At 56.2% G+C, this 16,736-nt stretch overlaps 1 protein-coding gene across 5 annotated transcripts in view; it reads left to right on the forward strand.

Moving 5' to 3' along the window:
- The window catches only part of SKAP1 (src kinase associated phosphoprotein 1), a 142,870-nt gene that overhangs the window by 100,025 nt on the left and 26,109 nt on the right, over window positions 1–16,736 (forward strand). For all 5 annotated transcript variants that reach the window (XM_068660677.1, XM_068660676.1, XM_068660675.1 and 2 more), the window contains one exon: window positions 16,521–16,601. In XM_068660677.1, the coding sequence (XP_068516778.1) occupies window positions 16,521–16,601 (81 nt within the window). The remainder of the gene's footprint in view (window positions 1–16,520; window positions 16,602–16,736) is intronic.

The following is a 16,736-nucleotide window of genomic DNA, read 5'->3' on the forward strand; positions in this document are numbered from 1 at the left end:
GGTTTAGAAAGATAGGATTTTCAAAGGAGGCTAAAAAAGTGAGTGCTCACATCATAAGAGATAAGGTATCTCCTGTGGAGATAAGCCCTTTGCATCTTACCCCAGACATGTTTCGGGAGGATACAGCCTAAGTCCTTGTGCATTTTAGGGTCAGTTGAAGTGCCTGTGCTGAGGCCTCATGTGCCCCACACATGAGAAAAGGGTCGAGAAGAGGGGCCAATGCTGCACAGAGAGGCCAGGTGGCAAAAGGGTACGCACTGAACGGCCCTGCTCGTTACCCCTGGTGGCTGTCGTGTTCTGTTTTTATGTTGGTTTTAATCCCCCAGCACATTCGGGGCTGGATGCAGGTGCCTCCAGTGAAGTAACCGAAAGTGGGGGGAGGCGGGGTGGCCTGATGAATGTGCTGTTCCTCCGCTGCAAAAATAACAATAATCAGTTTTATATAAATCTCCCTTCCACAAAGAGACTTGAAACCACCAGAACCATCCCCAAGGTGCAGGGGGGTACCCCGGTATGGGTAATGAGGGCAGTCACCTTCCATGAGATACGCTCGCGCTGTGACCTTCCGTTAGGTTTAATGCAACCTTTTTATTTATTTCCAATAACTCTCCAATCAGTCAGCACTCTGCCAGGTTTCCTCTAACCTCAGATCACAGTCTCATAACCGGTTTTGGGGCTTTTATTGGTCTCCAAGGTAGCTAGAGCCATTAAGCTCAGTGTTTTGATTTGATGAGAGACGTTTCAAGGGTCTCAGTGTCTCTCTCACCTTTGCCTAAACATTTCAGCCTTGTCTCTATGCTGGGAATTGTGATTGCAGAGCCCAGCCCTGGTACTCCTCAGCTCCCCCTCTGCCGGGCAGAAATTCTGTGGTTTAGAATTAAAGGGGCTCAGAATTTGCCTTTTCCTCCCCGTTTCCATAGAGCGGTTACGTGCGGTCAGTGCCAAATCCCCGACCCTTTACCAGCGGGGTGCAGGAGGACGGGGTAAGGTCCGAATGGCACCCGTGGGTCCCGAGCTGCCCAGCCTGCCTGGATGTGTAGCCAAGGCCACATCTGATTAACCACATTCGGTGCTTTTTATAATAAACTTCTGATCTCCAGCGTCCTGGATTTATCACCTGGTGGGTATCCGAACTGTAATAAGCAGCAGCTTCTTTTTTGGACCCGGCATTCTTTATGCAGCCCTGTCACTTGCTCTGTCTCCGGCGGTGGGATGCAGCCAACCCGATCGATGTTGTGTTTTATCTCCTTTTACCAATAATTTTTTTAATCCCGCCGTGTTCCTCCCGGCCCCCACCGCCGGGCAATGACCGCGGCCGGGCAGCGCCGCCCGCAGCGCTCCGGGAGCAGCCGGCGGGGGGGGAGGGGGGGGCGGCGAGGCACCGGGGGGAGCCCCCCGCGGCCCCCGGCCCCGGCCCCGGCCCCGGCCCCCGCCGAGGGCCCCGTGGTCGCCGTGCCCGCAGCGGGGGGCTCCGTGCCGCGGGCCGGGGGCCGGGGGAGGCAGCGCCCGGGGCCGGGCCCGGCCGCGGCTGCTCCGCTCCCAATCCTGGGCCTCTGCTGCTGCCTTGTGGCGGAGCCCCGCAACGGCACGGCCCGGCCCGGCCCCCGGCCCCCGGCCTCGGCTCCTGGGCCTCGCCCTGCCCGCGCTGAGCTCTGCGGGGCAGAGCCGGGGCCGTGCCCGGGGGCCGTAAATCCGGGGGGGCGGCTGCTTGGGGCGGCTGCTGTCCGCCCCATGCGTTTTTAAAGACCCGAGCGGTAACCCCGGTGTCAGGCCGGGCACTCGCGGGATATTTATGGCGAGAAGCTTTTTGCTCGCTTCCTCCTGCCGGTGCCGTCGCTGCTCAGGGTTAAACGGGGGCGGCCCCGTCCCGCCCGCCCCCGCAGCACCCCCCGGGGCCGCCGCTGCCTCCGGCCCGAGCAGGAACCGGGGCCGGGCACGAGGAGCCCCGCTGGGGCCCAGGGCCCTGCCCGGCGCTGAGCAGAGCGGGAGGGCGGCTTCCCATGGCGCGGTGACACCGATCCTGTTTGGAGGTGGCTGGGCGCTGCCTCGTCCCCCCGCACTGATCCCTGCTCAGCCCCTGAACCCCCAGACCCTGCGCTCTGCTCCTGCCTGGCAGGAGGGGCTGGGGCCGGCCGGGCACAGCAGCAGCGGTGGTGCCGCACCGTGCCCCGGGTGGGCCCTGGGCGCTTCCCGCAGGGGCACGGGGCAGCGCGCGGCGCCTTTGGTGCTCTGGGTGGGAGGGTGGGGGCACGGCTGACCCCCCGCCGCCCTCCTCCGCTCGCTCACTCCGGGGCTGCAGGGTGAAAGCTGAAAGTTGAAGAGTACAAAACCATCAACCCCTGGCTCTCAGCTTGTGATGGGAAATGAAAATATTTGGATAAGCCACGATACGGAGCTGCTGCTATTTACAAACCTTGATCCTGTGGCCTGCACATCAAAAGGCCTCCTTTTATAAAGCGCGCTCTGCACTCCTGGCTCCGTTTTCAGGCTGTCAAGGGCATTATTTGATGTTCCTCTTTTGTTTGTTTACATTAATTAAGATGGGCAAATCCATCACTGTGACTTTCTCCCTCCATGGCGGCGGGGCAAGAGCGGCCGGGGCACACGCCTGCTGCAGGTGTTCGGCGGGTTTTGTTCGGCGGGTGATAAAACACACATTTGTTCTCCAGGTCGTGTGGACAGACTGACACTTTCCCGATAAAAGCCCACCCCCGACACCCACCCCACCCCACGGTGACAAATGATTTTCTTATCTGGAACAAGGAAAAGCAGTGGCCAAGTTTCATCCCCGCTTCCCGCCCGGATGCTGAGGGCAGCGAGGAGCCTCGCGTCTCAGGCACCGTGCGGGCTGGTGCCACCGCGCTCGGCTCTGCCCCGTGGGCAGCTTTCAGGAGCGCACGTAACCAGCTCTGCACGGAGCCAGCGTCTGTTCCCCAGCTCCCTGCGCAGCTGCTCGTGCAGTGGGCAGGAAGCACTGAATTTCCTCCTCCTTTTGCCCCCCTGCAGAGAAGTGCCCCCAGGCCCTTGCCTCCAGCATCTCCAGTGCCCAGAGGCACAGCTGGCATTGCAAGCCCCCTCTGCGGGATCGTGCCTCAGGGGAACTCGGCGATATGAAGTGCCCAAAATGGGAAGCCCAAGGCCCGCCACAGCTCCTCGTCTTGGCATGGTCTCGTAATGGAAAGGCTGTAAAATGCCAAGGGTCCCCCTGCTCTCTGTGTGCAGAGGCGCGTGCTGCTCACAGCCCCGGGGGGGCTCACTGGATGCCCCCCAGGCTGTGCGGGACCTGGGCGTGGGCTGGGGGGCCGTGGCTCAGGGGGGCAGGCGGGGGGAGCTGGGTGCATGGTGGGAGCCGAGCAACTCGTGCCTGCTGAGCTGGGCCAGTGCCGGCACGGCGGCTTATAAATTTCAGTCAAATTAGTTGAAAGATGAGAGGCAGCGTGGTCTAATGAATTTTGCACGGGACAGCGATCTCTTTCATGTGATTTCCCTCGTGTCCTTCAGAAAGTTGTCCAAACTCTGCCAGGTCCAGCTCCGTTCGGCGTGGGGCCGGGGCGGTGCTGGTGGCTGTGCCCCTGTCCCAGGTGCGCACGGGATGCCCGGCTCCTGTCAGCAGCAGGCGCCCTGTGTGCGATGTGCTCTGGTTACACCTCAGTGCTCCCTAAAAGCTTGTCCCGACTTTATCATTGCCCAGATGCCTTCCTTTAACACACATCCTCGTTATTTTATTAAATACTCCGGTTTTCTAGAAATGGGTTTGCAGGAATGGTTTGCTGATCCTTGAATTCCGGCTGTTTTTTAGACAGGGGACTTGGGAGCCCAGAGTCTTTCCAAAAGGAAGCAGCTTGCTCTTTTTTCCTGTGGTTTTTTTTTTTTTTTTCCTGTAGGAGGTAACTGGCACTTCATTTATCTGGGAGTTTGTTATGACTCCGAGCTAACAGATACCACACTTAGCAAACTCTCACTCTTCACTAATGGAAGATACTTTAATCTAATTGCCCCGTATCATCCCGCACCAGAGCCTCCTCCCACGTCGCAGGCACAGCGCTCATCCTCCACCACAGCGAGCTGCAGCTCATGGGGACGCTTCCTCCTCTCCCCGTCCCGCATGGCTCCGTGCCCAGCTCAGCCACGGGCAGGGAGAGAGACGAGGGCGCCTGGGAGGACTCGCAGGCACCAGGTCTGCTTGTGTCAGCCTCGCCTCGGGGCGCCAGGCCCCGGAAGGAGCTGGAGAGGGAGAACTGCAAAGGGGAAGCTGAAGCAGACTGGTCGGGATGTGGAAGTTGTGGTGAAAATGGTGTTGGTTGCCCGGACCAAGAAAAATGAGGTGTGAAATCCTGGGTTACGCTCGCTGCGATGAGCCCCGTCTTGGTGCCAAGGCCCACAGGGTTGCGCACTCACAGTCTGGGGAGGGCAAAGTGAGGTGGTGCCTCCCCGCTCTGCCCCCGCTGGGTTTCGGGGTCTTCCCCTCCCTGGCGGCTGTGATGGGGCTCCAGTACGAGCAGGGCCAAGGGGCCCTCGCTGCGGCTGCCTCCCCAGGGAGCCCAGTCCCCTGCCGCCGGTCCTGGCCCGACCGTCATCCCCTCCCCTCATCCCACCCCACCACCCGGCCAAGCAGGCGCCCTGGGCGCTGAGTTCTTCTGAGCTGCACCCACTCCAAAAGACTTGTTAAGACTCAAAAAAAAAACAAAAAAACAAATAAATAAATACAAAACCCCCAAACTTGTTGCCTGCCAAAGTTTTAAAGAAGCCATTGGACCCAGGAGAGTCCCAGTAGACCTAGAATTTCTGGAAGGTCACACAGTGGTGTGGTGAGGATATTTTCCTTAATGTGATATATTCCAGCAGTTTATTTCACATTCTCCTACAGAGACAGAAATTGGAAAGCTGCAAAAGGCAGCCCCTGTTTTTGTTCAAAATTTAGAAGAGGAAGATGGGCTTTGAGAGGCTAAGAACTGCCAACTGGAAGGATGTGATAACCAGTGGCCCTTATCTCCATCCCATTGGTACTGATAATACTTCCTTTGTTTAAAAAATCAGTTTTAAATTGAAAAGGGTTTAAATATTTTTTCTTACATATCCATCAAGTTAAAAGTAAATTTATTTTACCAATAAAATTCAAAACATTGCTTTTGTACATTTTTATTTCAATTTCACTCTCCAAGCATATACTGTTTGACATTAGCTGTGAATAAAAGTTAATAATTGCTTCCTAAAAACTGCATCTTTCACCATTTTGTAACATAATACAAAATTTAAGTACCCAAATAAATGTTTGTTAAGCTACATAATGACCGAAATATTTCTGCATAGAAATAGTGTGTTCTGCTGGTTAGCTAAAAGAAATGTTAAATTTACCATAAAAGCTAACTTTATCAACGTGTTTTAATGGTTACCAGCTTTCCTTAAGAAAGTGAATAAAAAAGTACGAATGCAAAACAACATTAAAATGGATGATTTCAATCAAGATGTCTTGCTTGATGATTTAAATCATCATTAAAATTGGCGATTTAAATCACTCTGAGTTAAATCAACCCACCCAGGGCTCCAGTTCCTGCATCTCGCTGCTGGCCGCTCTGCTGGGACCGACACCACCCAGAAAGCTTCTTTCATCACTTGGGCTCCCGACCGCAGGAGCCCGATGCTTTAAAAGGAAACATCTTTGTCCCAGACCGGCGCAAAGCAGGATCCTCTAATGAGCTCCAGACGCTCCCCGTGCCGTGCTCTGTCTCCTCGCGGAGCTGCACCAGGAGCAGTGAAGTTGAGTTAAGTCCTGGGAAGGCGGGGGACTTGGGGCAGGAATTACTCACATCACCTGCCCCTGGCTACGCACCCCAGGCACTCTTTGTACTCAGTGGAGAGAAAGTGCCCGTTTCTCTCCTCGGTTACCAAAGAGAGCCGAGGGAGTTAGCCGAGATGTCTGCGTCTGTTCGGATGAGGCCCACGCTACGCCGCTAACGTAGGTGGGAATGCAACCCGGCCCCGACAGCCTCACTCAGACTGAGGCAGGAACGTGCCCAGAAACTGCTCGAGCTGTGTCAGTGCTGCAGAGTTTCCATCCCACAAAAAACCCCGAACACAAACCTGAGCGTGTGCTGGGAGAAGACCCCTGGCCCTGAGCGCAGCGGGGGCACAGAGCTGCCTGCGCCACCTCCACCCCACTGTTTCTGTCCTGCATCAGGCCCTTGGTTTGGGCTCACGCCTCATCCACACGTGGAGTTAATTGTGGCTGTGGATAGACAAGATACTAAAACCCCGTGTAAGGCACTTAGGACTGAAAAACGCATATGGTACAAAGCCTCCTGTCAGTATGAATTGCCTTTGCCGAGTCAAATTTGTGCAGAAATAATCCTGAGGTTAAGAATGATCTGAAATTCATTTTACGGCTCTGGCCTTCGTCTCTCCCCTCGCTGGCAGTGTCTGGTGGCCGCCCCCGGCCTCCCTGCCCGGCTCCCTCGGCCACGCTCCCGACACCCCCAGGGGGCTCTGAGCAGCCCCGGGGGGAGCAGGGGAGGATGGACCCGGCGGCTGCACGGGGCCGTGGTGGAGCGGGGAGGCAGTGGGCCAGGGCCAGGGCCTGGGGCCGACAGGGAGAAGGACGCGGCCGCGCCGCCTGCCATTCAGCGAGGTTTGCTGGGGGGGTTGTTCCTCCCGAACAACACAGCTGTATCCAGATTGGCAGCTGCTCTAGCACATCCATTTTGTAGAAAGGCATCCCTAAATGGGAAGAGAATAATTTACACTGACATAAAGCACCTTTATTTGGATATAACTATCTACATTAAGGAGGTTGGATTGCTCTTACCGTATCAGTACGGTGTAGTTGAAGCTCTATTACTCGTATATAAGCTGTTCCTGGCTCTGCTCCTGATTTATTTGCCTAGCAGAGCTAGGCTGGGTGTGTCTAGATTCATGTTGTGTTGATATCAGAAAATCAACGTTTCTTTCGTAATCCAAGGTATGTGAGGTAAATCAACAGGGCTCCAGGGAAGGCAGGGGCATTTTATCAGTGTAAAACGAGAGAAGTGAGCCCAAGGGGAGGATTTGCCAGGGAACGTGCTTTTATCATTTTACGACCTGTTGATTTTACTTTTCTAACAATTACTCAGAAGTAGGAAGCAAGGGAAAAATAGACCTGGGCCTAGATGAAAGGGAAGCGGGAGGCTCGGGCCGCCTGTTCGAAATGAGAGCTCAGCCGTACGGAAGGGCGGCTGCCTCGGGCGCCCACACGGCCCTTCCGACCGCCACGGGGCTCGCACAGAAGAGGCAGCAGTTTCCAGCGCAGACCCTGGGCCTTTTAACTGTGCTGCTGCTGGCTGGGGGTTTGGGGGTTTGGTTTGCCATAGCCTCCATCGGCTGCTGCCCGAACCCGCAGCACCGCACCGACCTACGGGCCCGGCTGTGACCGAGGGACGTCGCTGCCGCTGGGACGAGACACTGTGGTGGCTTCTGTGATCCTGTGATCCTGTGATCCTGTGACTCTAACCAGCACATAGCAGGCTGCTGTTGTGCCCCCGCTGCCCTGCCGGTGGGTGCCGGCTGCCCCTTCCCTTCCCACCCCCTGCATCCGCTGCGTACACAAATGGAGGTCTCAAGGGAAAGTTGTTCTTCATGTGAGACACGGCTCTGCAGTTACAGGAGAGAAACCAAGTAACAGTGAAAACCCTCAGGGAAATCATTTAATATTTCCAGCCTTCTCACATGGGTTCTTGACACTCGGGTCTGCGGAGGGGAAAAACTGATTTATGCCGTCAGTCGTTAGACAATGTGGAGGTGAGGTCAGGCACGGGCATTCCTCATCTCTTCCCTGGCGCTCAGAGATCCCCTGGGCAAGGTGGAATCAAAGCATTTCAAATGGTAGAGGTCATGAGAGTGACACTGTAAGAGGTAAAAGAGCACAGCCTCCTGCCTCCTACAGAATGGCTGACACCTATATATCTTCATATTGCCATTGTTTCCGCTTGAAAAATTGCATGTCGTTTGTTTTACTTTTTCCTAACCCTCCTCTCTCCTTAAATCCTCTCGATTTTCCACAGTGATCTATAGGAATCATTTGTGTCAAGGCTGACGATTATGTGGTTCAGAATTTTTATAGGAGTAAAGGCCTGAGCCGTACGATGGGCTTTAGCCAACAGGTGTCTGGTCTTTGTGCAGCCTCGCCAAGACCCTGTAAATTAAAATCACATCTGCCTTGGGGGAATTCTCCTGCGTTGATTTGTGGCTGCTGAGAGGGGCTCGGGTCGAGCGCTTCTCGCACGCGGTCGTGCTGCAGGACGGCCGCACGCAGCGGGCGGGTCGGAGCGTGAAGCAGCCTGGCTCTGAGAGCCAATATTGCCCCAAACCACCGGCAACAGCCCGGGGCGCCGTGGTGAGCACTGAGGGTCTGTGCCGGCTGCTTGAGTCCTTTCTGGCACTCCTGGCTCTGGCTGCTGCTCTGGTTCCCTTCATCCCCGTCAGTTGTTGCTGTCAGGAAAGTTCTGGGATGGAAGGACTGGGTCCAGGTGGCATGGGAGGGCCCAGGATTGCCGTGCTCGGCGCCTCCTGGGGCTGCCACAAGCTGGTGCCACCAGCAGAGCGCTGGGCCCTTTGGGCTGCTCGTTTGGTGCTTGCTTGCTGGGGACGTGGGCAAAGAGGGGGCTCTGGGGTTGGACCCGAACCACAGCTGGACTGACGTCCTACCACACCACACCTCTGGGCGTGATGAAGGTCAGATGAAGGTGAAAGGTTTCCAGTGAGGAACTTCTTGGTGGGAAGTTTCCTTCCATTGGGAACGAGGGGAAACCCCAACAGCCCCCTCCGACGTGTGCTGCGAATCCCTTGCCTGTATTCAGCCCTGTTAGCTCCGCAAGTGAGTGTTTAATGGAGCCGGAGAACGGTTCCTTCTGGCAGAAGGAGCAAATGTTGCTTAGCTGCACCCCGCATCGATAACCATCGGTGCCTTCGCTCGGGGAGTGACCGGGAGGAGAAGGATTGGGCTGGAGCACGCAGCGGCAGGGCTGCATCTCCCTGCGCTATAAGGCTCCCCCGGCACTGCCGTCCTTTCCCCACTCTTCCACTGCTTTGAGTTTAGCTCATCCCAGGGAAGGGGAGAGGAGAACCGTCTCTAATGGCACCCCAAATGCGCATTGGGGGGCAACATGCGTGGCACCACACATCCAAGGGGACCTTCTTTCTCCTCGCCCACCACCTCCTGTAGCAGGGTCCTGGCTCGAGGCTCGAGCTGCCAGCGCTGCCCTGCACACAGCGAGACGTGCGAGGGAGCGAGTTTTGGTTCTGTTCCAGTAGAGTCCTTGTCGGCAGCGCCACGATAACAAACCCACGAGTGCAGTTAATGGATCAGATCTGCAGCTCCCGTTGAACCCAGCGGTACTTTTATGTTGGCAAAGATGTCAGGACTGAGGTGGGAGGCAGTCAGCGGACGGCGGTGCGTGTTATTGCATCCCTACGGCTCCCATCCCCAAACCCCCCCGGAGCCCTCTTGAAATGCGCTGCAGGGGGACGGGGACCAGGAGAGACAGTCCCACGCCGCGAGCAGCCAGCCCCGCGGTGCTGCCGCGCGGGGGTCCTCGATAAGGCCTCAGATGACAGGCTTAGGTTTCCAAGGTGGTGGTGTAACATCAGTGAGAAGCAAATATTTGGCCAAGTGCACCCTGAGGTAAGCTGGTATCCGGTGTAACCGCACAGCGTGCCCATATGTTATTACTTATCCATCAGCCTCTTTGAGTAACGACGTACAGGGCCAGGGCGAGAGTTAGCTTTTGTCAAGCATATATTTCAGCGGCGTTTAAATAAACTCATCGAGCTGCACGTCTCGTGAACTTTCCTATTCCATCTGTCTGCGCCGAGCCACCCGTGGAACGAAATGGATGAGGCCTTCAAACCTTCTCCAGTCCCCGGAAAATGAGCCAGTCCAGTTAACAATAAATGGTGGCCGGTTGGAGCACACATGACCAGTCTAGTGAGGAAGAAAAGAAAGTTGAGCTTAATGAAGTCCCTGTGCCCGTGTCCCTGTGCGTGGACAGGAAAGGACGGGTGGTTTATAACTGTTTATTGGAGTTAATGGTAATAAATTCCTCACTTGTGATGCATTAACTTTAATGTTTTCATTACGTGATGATTTAGGTTTTCCCTTTTCACATTGTAAATCATGTTGTCCCGGTAGCACAGCAGGTCGAATGTCTGACATAATGTTATGTTTGGGGGAGAGAAATAACAGGGGAATGAGTTGCACAGATTATATATTTATATACTTAATACATTGCGCTTTTTTTTCAAGGACTTAAAAAAATTATGTCCTGATGAAGTCTGTGGACGGGTGGACAGACAAACCCATCTGAGCACAGATTTGCAAGTTGCTGTTGCAAAGCCCTGCAAAGGGCTGGTTTCCATGGCAACTCCCCAAATGCACTTGGTGCTGAAGGGTTTTTTCCCTCCCTCTTTGCTGAGTGTGAGCCCTTAGCTAATGAGCTGTGCAAATAGATATTGAGATTTAGTGTTTTTTATTTTGCAATTATAGACTTAGTGATTTGGAAGGAAACTTTTGGGCCAAAGGCTCTGCCTCCTCTTTGAATTCCCTTTTTTTTTCCCTTGGTGAAGTTGGTTTAACTTCAAACTTGATGTAAAATTTTCCAGACAGAATAAAAAACACCAGTAAAGCTGGAGGTTTTTTTCCACCCTCCCAGGCTAAATCCTAGTCTGCAGTCAGCTGTTTGCCACCGACTGTCTCTTCTCTTGTTTGCTTATCAATCATAAAACCACATTCATGGACTCCTCCGAAAAAACAACAATGAACCCAACGTTAACTTGGCATCCAACAAAGGTCCATCTGTACACCCCGTATTTATTTCGGTTTGGTCATTAAACGTGGGCCAACAAGAGCTTTAGGGGCAGCAGAGTTAATTAGGCACCGCTCCACCTCAGGTGAGAATTGCCGTTTTCTTGAGTGACTTCCATGAATTTTGTGTTCACTCCTGGCTGTCAGCACTTGTCAAAGGCCTCCGCAGTTGCTGGGGACCAGTTAATCTTGGTTCCTGCCTTCAATACTGGTCTGTGCTGGCTGCTACAAGAGAGCATTCAGAAATTCCCCGCAGGCGCTGTCCCGAAGGAAGCTCTGGGTCTGGCTGAAGTTTTGGGATGGGCTCTTTGGGGGCTGCTCCGCCGCCTGCAGTGCCTCGTGGCACCGTAGGACTCCTGAGCCTGAGGAGCACCGCTCCTGAAACCGAACGGGGAGACTGCAGCTGATAATTTCCTCCCAGTGATTTGTTGCCATTGATTTTTAACTGCCTCCTGCTTGCTGACTAGCTTTCAATCTAGGTGGTTATCCTGGAGTGGAAGCCTACACTCTGAATTTTGCTTACTAGTCTCTTCTGAAAAGTCAAGCTGAAACCCAAATAAATCTTCTCTACCCTGCCTTGCCTCTTCTTCATCTACTTTCTTATTTTCCCACTCAAAAAAATGCAATAAAATTAGTCTGGCACAAGATCTATTTCATGTGATCCATGGTGACAATTGTTTAGTTCCCCATTTCCTTTGAAGTGGTTGCTCATTCCATTCCCGTCTTCATAAATGATCCCTGGCCGTTCCCAAGGCGCTGAAAGGTTTGGCGACGTTCCCGAGGGGCAGAGGGGAGCGTGTCCGAAGGGTCCCAAGGTCCTGGGGCTGCCCAGGGGACGCGCCGTGAGCCAAGCAGAGGGCAGGGAGCAGGGTGACCACGCTGCTGGCCGGCGGCTCGCTCTCGCTGCGGGGTGCTACGGGTGTGGGTGTCGGACGGGGCCTGTGGGCTGCCCGCGCTGTTTTGCCGGGCTGAAGAAGCGCGGAGCCAGGGAGCGCTGGCACATCTCACCCGGTGCTGGATCTGCCGACCTCCATCGGCAGAGCAGGGAGTCGAGGCTCCGGGCCTCCCCATCCTCCCGGCCTCCCCCCGGGATCGGAGCAGGGGGCAGAACGCAGAAAAGTTACAGGGAGAGGGCTTAGGGACTGCACCTGCCTTCCGTGTGGTGCGAGAAAGCAAAGCCTCTATCTTGGTCTTGGAAAAGGTGACGGTTAGGGTTAGGGTTAGATTTCCAAAACCTTTCAGCTAGCCCGGCTCGCTTTGAAGAGGCTGGGAGGGGTTGTTTGTCTAGTTCTGATTGTTTTTATTCTCATTAGCTTCAATGGAACAAAAGCGCAGCCACCACGGAGGGCTCTGGGAAATCGCAGCCAATTGTGCTCTAGTTTGAAATCTATTTGGGTGTTCCCAGTGAAGTCCCCAGGAGCAGAATCTGCTCTTGGCACATTTGAGCTTGGTGAATAAGCTGGAGGATCGGGAATTAGCTGTAAGCGTCGTGCCTCCGTGCTCCATCCCTTTGAACAGTCAGTTAATGTGACAGCGTGGGCACCAGCGCAGCCCCTGGGCTTGTTTGGCTGCAGCTGCTGTGACATTTCGTGCAGCTGGTGTGCGTGACTCAGAGACCAAAGGGGCGAGAGCTGAAATCCAGAGGTCCTTGAGGACATGGCGAAGACGGGATGGAACAGGCACGGGGCTCGGCAGCCAAACTCCTAGAAACTGCCCAAAAGATGCTGTCTGGCCAGCAATGGTGGAGGCTCATTGGGTGACCTGGGCAGAAATCGTTCTTTTCTGCCTGTGTCAGAGGGCAGCCTCTGAGGCCAAGAGCATCCCTGGGGGGTGCAAGTCACTGCAAAGGCTGAGAGGCAGTAAGGCAGGGAAAGGAGGGAGCGGGTGTCTGGTCCTGCACCTGTGGGTGTGGGTTGCTGGCCCCACTCTTCTCCCCCTCCTGAAATGCTGCAGCTTTGTGTCCTCTGCAGAAAGCGGTCTCTGAGCTCCCAACACAGAGCTATGCCCGGCGCTGCCAGCCTGCAGCAGGAGGCTCCAGATGCAGCGACGTGTCCCAGGGGTCAGGAAGCTCATCTGGGGGAAAATCCCTGGGGAGCAGCTTCCAGAGCCCTCAGGAGCCAGGCTGGAGAGGAGGGTGGAGGAGAGGCCAGGAGGGCTCTGAGGTGCCGGTGGCTGTGAGGCGGGGGCTCAGACGGCTCAGCTGCGGCAGGCGGTCGGTGCCAGAACTGGCATTGGGCTGGGCACAGGAGGGGCTGGGGCTGGCACGAGGGTGGAAGGGACCCTCGGGACCGTGCAAACGCAGCCACAGCCGCAGCCCCGCCGCGCAGTGGCAGGAGCCACCGGAGTGGGGCCGTGTCCCTGGGAGGGCACAGATGGTGCTCTCAGATGTATTTAAGGCCTTTTCTTTTCCCTCTGTTTTTATGAATGGTGAATGGCCGTTAGTGGTCGGAACAGATGACCAGCCGATGGGCTGGCTTTTCCATCGCCCGGAGCCCTAGAAGATGCGGTGAGCTCTGGTTTACCTGCAAGCTGTGTGGCCCTGGGCAGCGGCGTCTGGCGGAGGCTGCCTGGCCCCTGCCACGAGCACCCGAGCAAAGGAGCCCTCGGAAGCCAGAGAGCTTCCATTAGGACACTTTAAAGGAATAAAACCCCAGGGGAGGTATTTGCAGGTTAATATTGCCATTTGCTGCTAGCAAAAGCCATCTGGATTGTCGCTGTGGGCAGGCTGGGGGTGTGGGGCAGGCAGGGGACCCCCAGCCCCAGCCCGGCTGCGTCTCCTCGCCCAGCTTTAACCTGGGGGCTCCGACTGGCAGGGCTGTGCAGGGCAGGCTGCGGGGTTTGTGTCGTGTCCTGTAAAACTTCACATTTCCAGAGCTTTGTGCAATCTAATCAGTCCTCTCAAGCCCTCCCCAATTGTGTTTGCTTCCCTGAGTAGCCACCGAGTATTTAAGGAGTCTCCTCTCATCCCGATCTCCTGCTGGGAAGCTGAGGCACCGCACGCACCTCCTGGGAGGGACGCGGGCTCCTGGCGGTGTTGGGGCGATGCTGCGGAGGTGCCGGGCCCAGGGGCTGCCAGCCCGGCAGGTCCGGGCCCCCAGGGCACCACGGCACGATACGAGGGGCTGCTGACGTGGGGCAAAGCAGGAGCTGGGGGCACAGCAGCTGCCCTGGGCCTGCTTGCAGGCAGGATCTGAGGAAGGACAGGCAGAGAGAGAAAACATGGGGCTGGCCAAGGCTGCTGCTGGCTCCTGCCACATCTGTGCTGCTTCCTCACTTCAGTTTCTCCTTCTGGTGTTTGGGAGGCCCCTGCAGCTCCCCCGGGTCTCCCCCTAGGCTGAGGAGAGGAGCCAGGGCCAGGACGTGGGGCTGGGGGGGACGCCTTGGCCCTGCCCTGGCTCCAGCGGCAGCAGCGAGCGCGGCGGCGATTTCTGTAGCCGGCTGTCTTGGGGGAGTGGGGGCAGAGGGAAGCCCCATGCTGGTAATGTACTGGAAGTAAATGAAATTAAATAAGCGAAGCAGTACTCGCAGCTCCTGCCTTCCCCCCTGGGTAATTCAATTCGAGCGCTCGTGCTGATGGGATCTCACCGGGGCTGCCTCTGTCACCCCGCTGGGGCCTGGAATCTTAACGTCTAAATAAAAGTTTCACTCAAGCATTTTTTATGCTCCTGCCAGCAGGATCAGCGAGCTGGCGTTGGGCACATTAATGTAATATTCATACTCGCAGGGTCTCCCTGTGCATCCGGCAGCACCGTCCCATTTTCATAATTATAAATGTCCCATAAAATGACATTTAGATTTGCATTAACAAAAGGGGTTGGGGCTTGGGTTCGAGAAGAAAACGTGCCTTTCTACGAGTCTGAAGCTAGAGAACAGCCTGAGCTCACTTTCCTCAGTGTGCAGGTGCTTCCACGTGCCTTGGGAGAGGGGGCCCCCAGCCCAGCCCAGCACCCCAGGAGGTGGCCGCACGGGCAACGTTGGGCCCCTGCTGGCGGCTGCCCTGCGGGCCCCTGAGGGGCCGGTGGGCCTCCTGCCACAGAGCCCTGTTTGCTGAATTTGGGAGTGTGGCGAGCGCTGCTGGAGGCCAAGGCAGCGACCAGCCCTGTCTCTGGCGGTGCCGGGGCCACCTGTGCCCGAGGAGGCTGCGGGAGCAATGCGGGACATAATTCTGGGCTACCCGCCCTGGGAAAATCCCCTGAGCCCCAATACGGCCCGGCCTGAACCCTGACACAGACTCTGGGTCCCATTCAGCATCCTCGTGTGGTTTTGTTGTAGGAGCAGTGGTAAGAGTGGTGCTCAGCACCAGCTGTACGAAGGGGATTCCCCCTCTGCTCTCAGCTCCTCATGGCCAACTGCCCCTGTCTCATGGTCATGAAGCTGCTGCCCTGCACTTCTCTGGAGTTAGGAGCAAGCTCAACCCGACTCGAACTGGAGAGAAGTGGGATTTATCCCTGCGGGAAGGGGCTGCCCACGTCCTCCAGGCTCTGTGCGAGGCCCGGGCCGTCGGCTGCTGCAGGTTTTGAGCCAGCAAAGGGCAGCAGCAGGAGACGCACGTAGGGGAGCCTTCCACCAAACCAAACTTTGTGTGTCTTTGTGTCTGCCGCTCGCCCCGAGAGCCATTTGTGGAGGATTTATAGCGAGCACTGAGTTCGCAAACGATAAAACACAAAAATGAAAATAGCCTGTGAGTGAGGGAACTGACAGGGGATGGATTGGGCCGAGAGCTGGACGTCAGTGCGGCACGCTAAGGAAACGAGAGAAACTCTTGTGACCTGGGATGCTGGGAAGTTATTCATACTTAAAAGGCTGCCAAGGCCAGCCACCGGGGAGATGATTAGTGGTGTTTCGTTAGTCATTTTTTATTGTCTTTCAGTACAAGTTATGATGACAGGAGATGAGCGGCAGAGAAGGGGGAGACCACAGCAGCAGGCCCTGGCTCGGGGGCTTCCCGGCCGCGCCACCTGCGGGGCCGAGCTGCAGCCAGTGCGGTGCAGAGCACAGCGAGGGGCAGAGACCCCCCGTGGGCCGAGTTTGGCCAGGTGTTGGCCAAGGGCACCACGAGTCCGTGAACCTGAGCGGATCCTGCCTGCTGCCAGAGGCCCCCAGCGACCAAGGGAGCCTTGGTGGGGGGGGCCGGGGCTTGGCAGCAGCCCCAGGAGCTGCAGCGGTCTCAGCCCTCTGGGGACGGGTCTGCGTAGCTGTGAGAAGCGTCAGGTTTCCTTGAGGACTGCTTCTGGAACCTGCAGCCAGGACTGGGAATAGCTCCTGAGGTTGAGCTGGGTGGTGTCTGCACAGGGGCTTGGGAGGACGCGGTAACGTGCACGATAAATGTGCTGGTTGTGGGGGAGACCCCCGGAGAGAGGAGGGACTGAGCTCACGACGAGGCTGTTGGCATCGGGGCGGGCGTGTTGCTGTGCCCTGTTCTGCCTCCTGCAGGACGGTGCCTGTCCCCTCATGGGGGAGGGCTGCAGCATGGGTCCAAGCACACCCTCAAAATGCCAGTGCGTGGGGGGTACAGTTCTCAGGACTCACATAGGTGGTGTGATGTCTCTGCAAGGATGCTTCACAGCTGGGAGAAAGGTCTCTGGAGGGATCCGTGCCTCTCCATTTGGACTTCATGTGCATGTGGGTTGCACGGTGGAGAGGCACTGTGCGAACTGGAAACCCCAAAACTTTGCTTTGCTCCCTGCAGGACTGGAGGAAGTCACACCGAGGCCTGTTCAAGACACAGGGAACATTCTGAAGCAAGGATATCTGGAGAAGAGGTCCAGAGGTAAGGCCTGACAAGTACATCAAGTCTGGGGGGCTCAGTTTGGGCTGTGTTTTTATTCTGTCTGACAAGGTAAAGGAAGATGGTGAGTGATGGCTTCTGGTGGAGGAGCTGCTATAGTTTACACAAAAGGAGAGC

This window comes from Anas acuta, chromosome 25 (assembly GCF_963932015.1).
Source record: "Anas acuta chromosome 25, bAnaAcu1.1, whole genome shotgun sequence".
Classification (NCBI taxonomy): domain Eukaryota; kingdom Metazoa; phylum Chordata; class Aves; order Anseriformes; family Anatidae; genus Anas; species Anas acuta.